The sequence below is a fragment of the Egretta garzetta genome, unplaced genomic scaffold (assembly GCF_000687185.1).
Source record: "Egretta garzetta isolate BGI_Z169 unplaced genomic scaffold, ASM68718v1 scaffold134, whole genome shotgun sequence".
NCBI lineage: Eukaryota > Metazoa > Chordata > Aves > Pelecaniformes > Ardeidae > Egretta > Egretta garzetta.
This window is the reverse complement of record NW_009259422.1, coordinates 422,698-423,011: the sequence shown is the minus strand read 5'-3', so window position 1 is coordinate 423,011 and position 314 is coordinate 422,698. Positions and strand designations below refer to the sequence as shown.

Genomic DNA, 314 nt, shown 5'->3' with positions numbered 1-314 from the left:
GCCCCCCCCCTCTCCCCGCTGCTCCAGCTCCTCCTCGGGTGCGTCCAAGCTGACGGCCCACGTCAGCTTGCCGTGCCGGGCGTCAGTGCCGGGAGCGCACTCCCTGCCGCAGGCCAGTCCGTCTGACGACGCGAGGGGGATCCAGGCGGCACTCAGCCAAAGGCACGTGTGGATACAGAGCGTGGCCTCCATCCCTGCGCTCCATAGCGGCACCCTCCGCTTCCAATGCGGCATCAGACAGGCGGGCTGCAAACAGCAGAAAATAAAACCGGTGAGAACCCCTTCTGAGCTGGAAGAAGGCAGCCACGGCCCCA

The 314-nt window shown here is 66.9% G+C and overlaps 1 protein-coding gene across 1 annotated transcript in view; it reads right to left on the bottom strand.

Annotated features, from left to right (window-relative positions):
• PCSK7 (proprotein convertase subtilisin/kexin type 7) overlaps positions 1 to 308 on the bottom strand; it is an 18,415-nt gene extending 18,107 nt beyond the window's left edge. Inside the window, exon 1 of the mRNA XM_035892487.1 lies at positions 34 to 308. Coding sequence (XP_035748380.1) covers positions 34 to 234 — 201 coding nt within the window. The 5' untranslated portion in view covers positions 235 to 308. The remainder of the gene's footprint in view (positions 1 to 33) is intronic.
• Between the last annotated feature and the right edge of the window lie 6 nt (positions 309 to 314).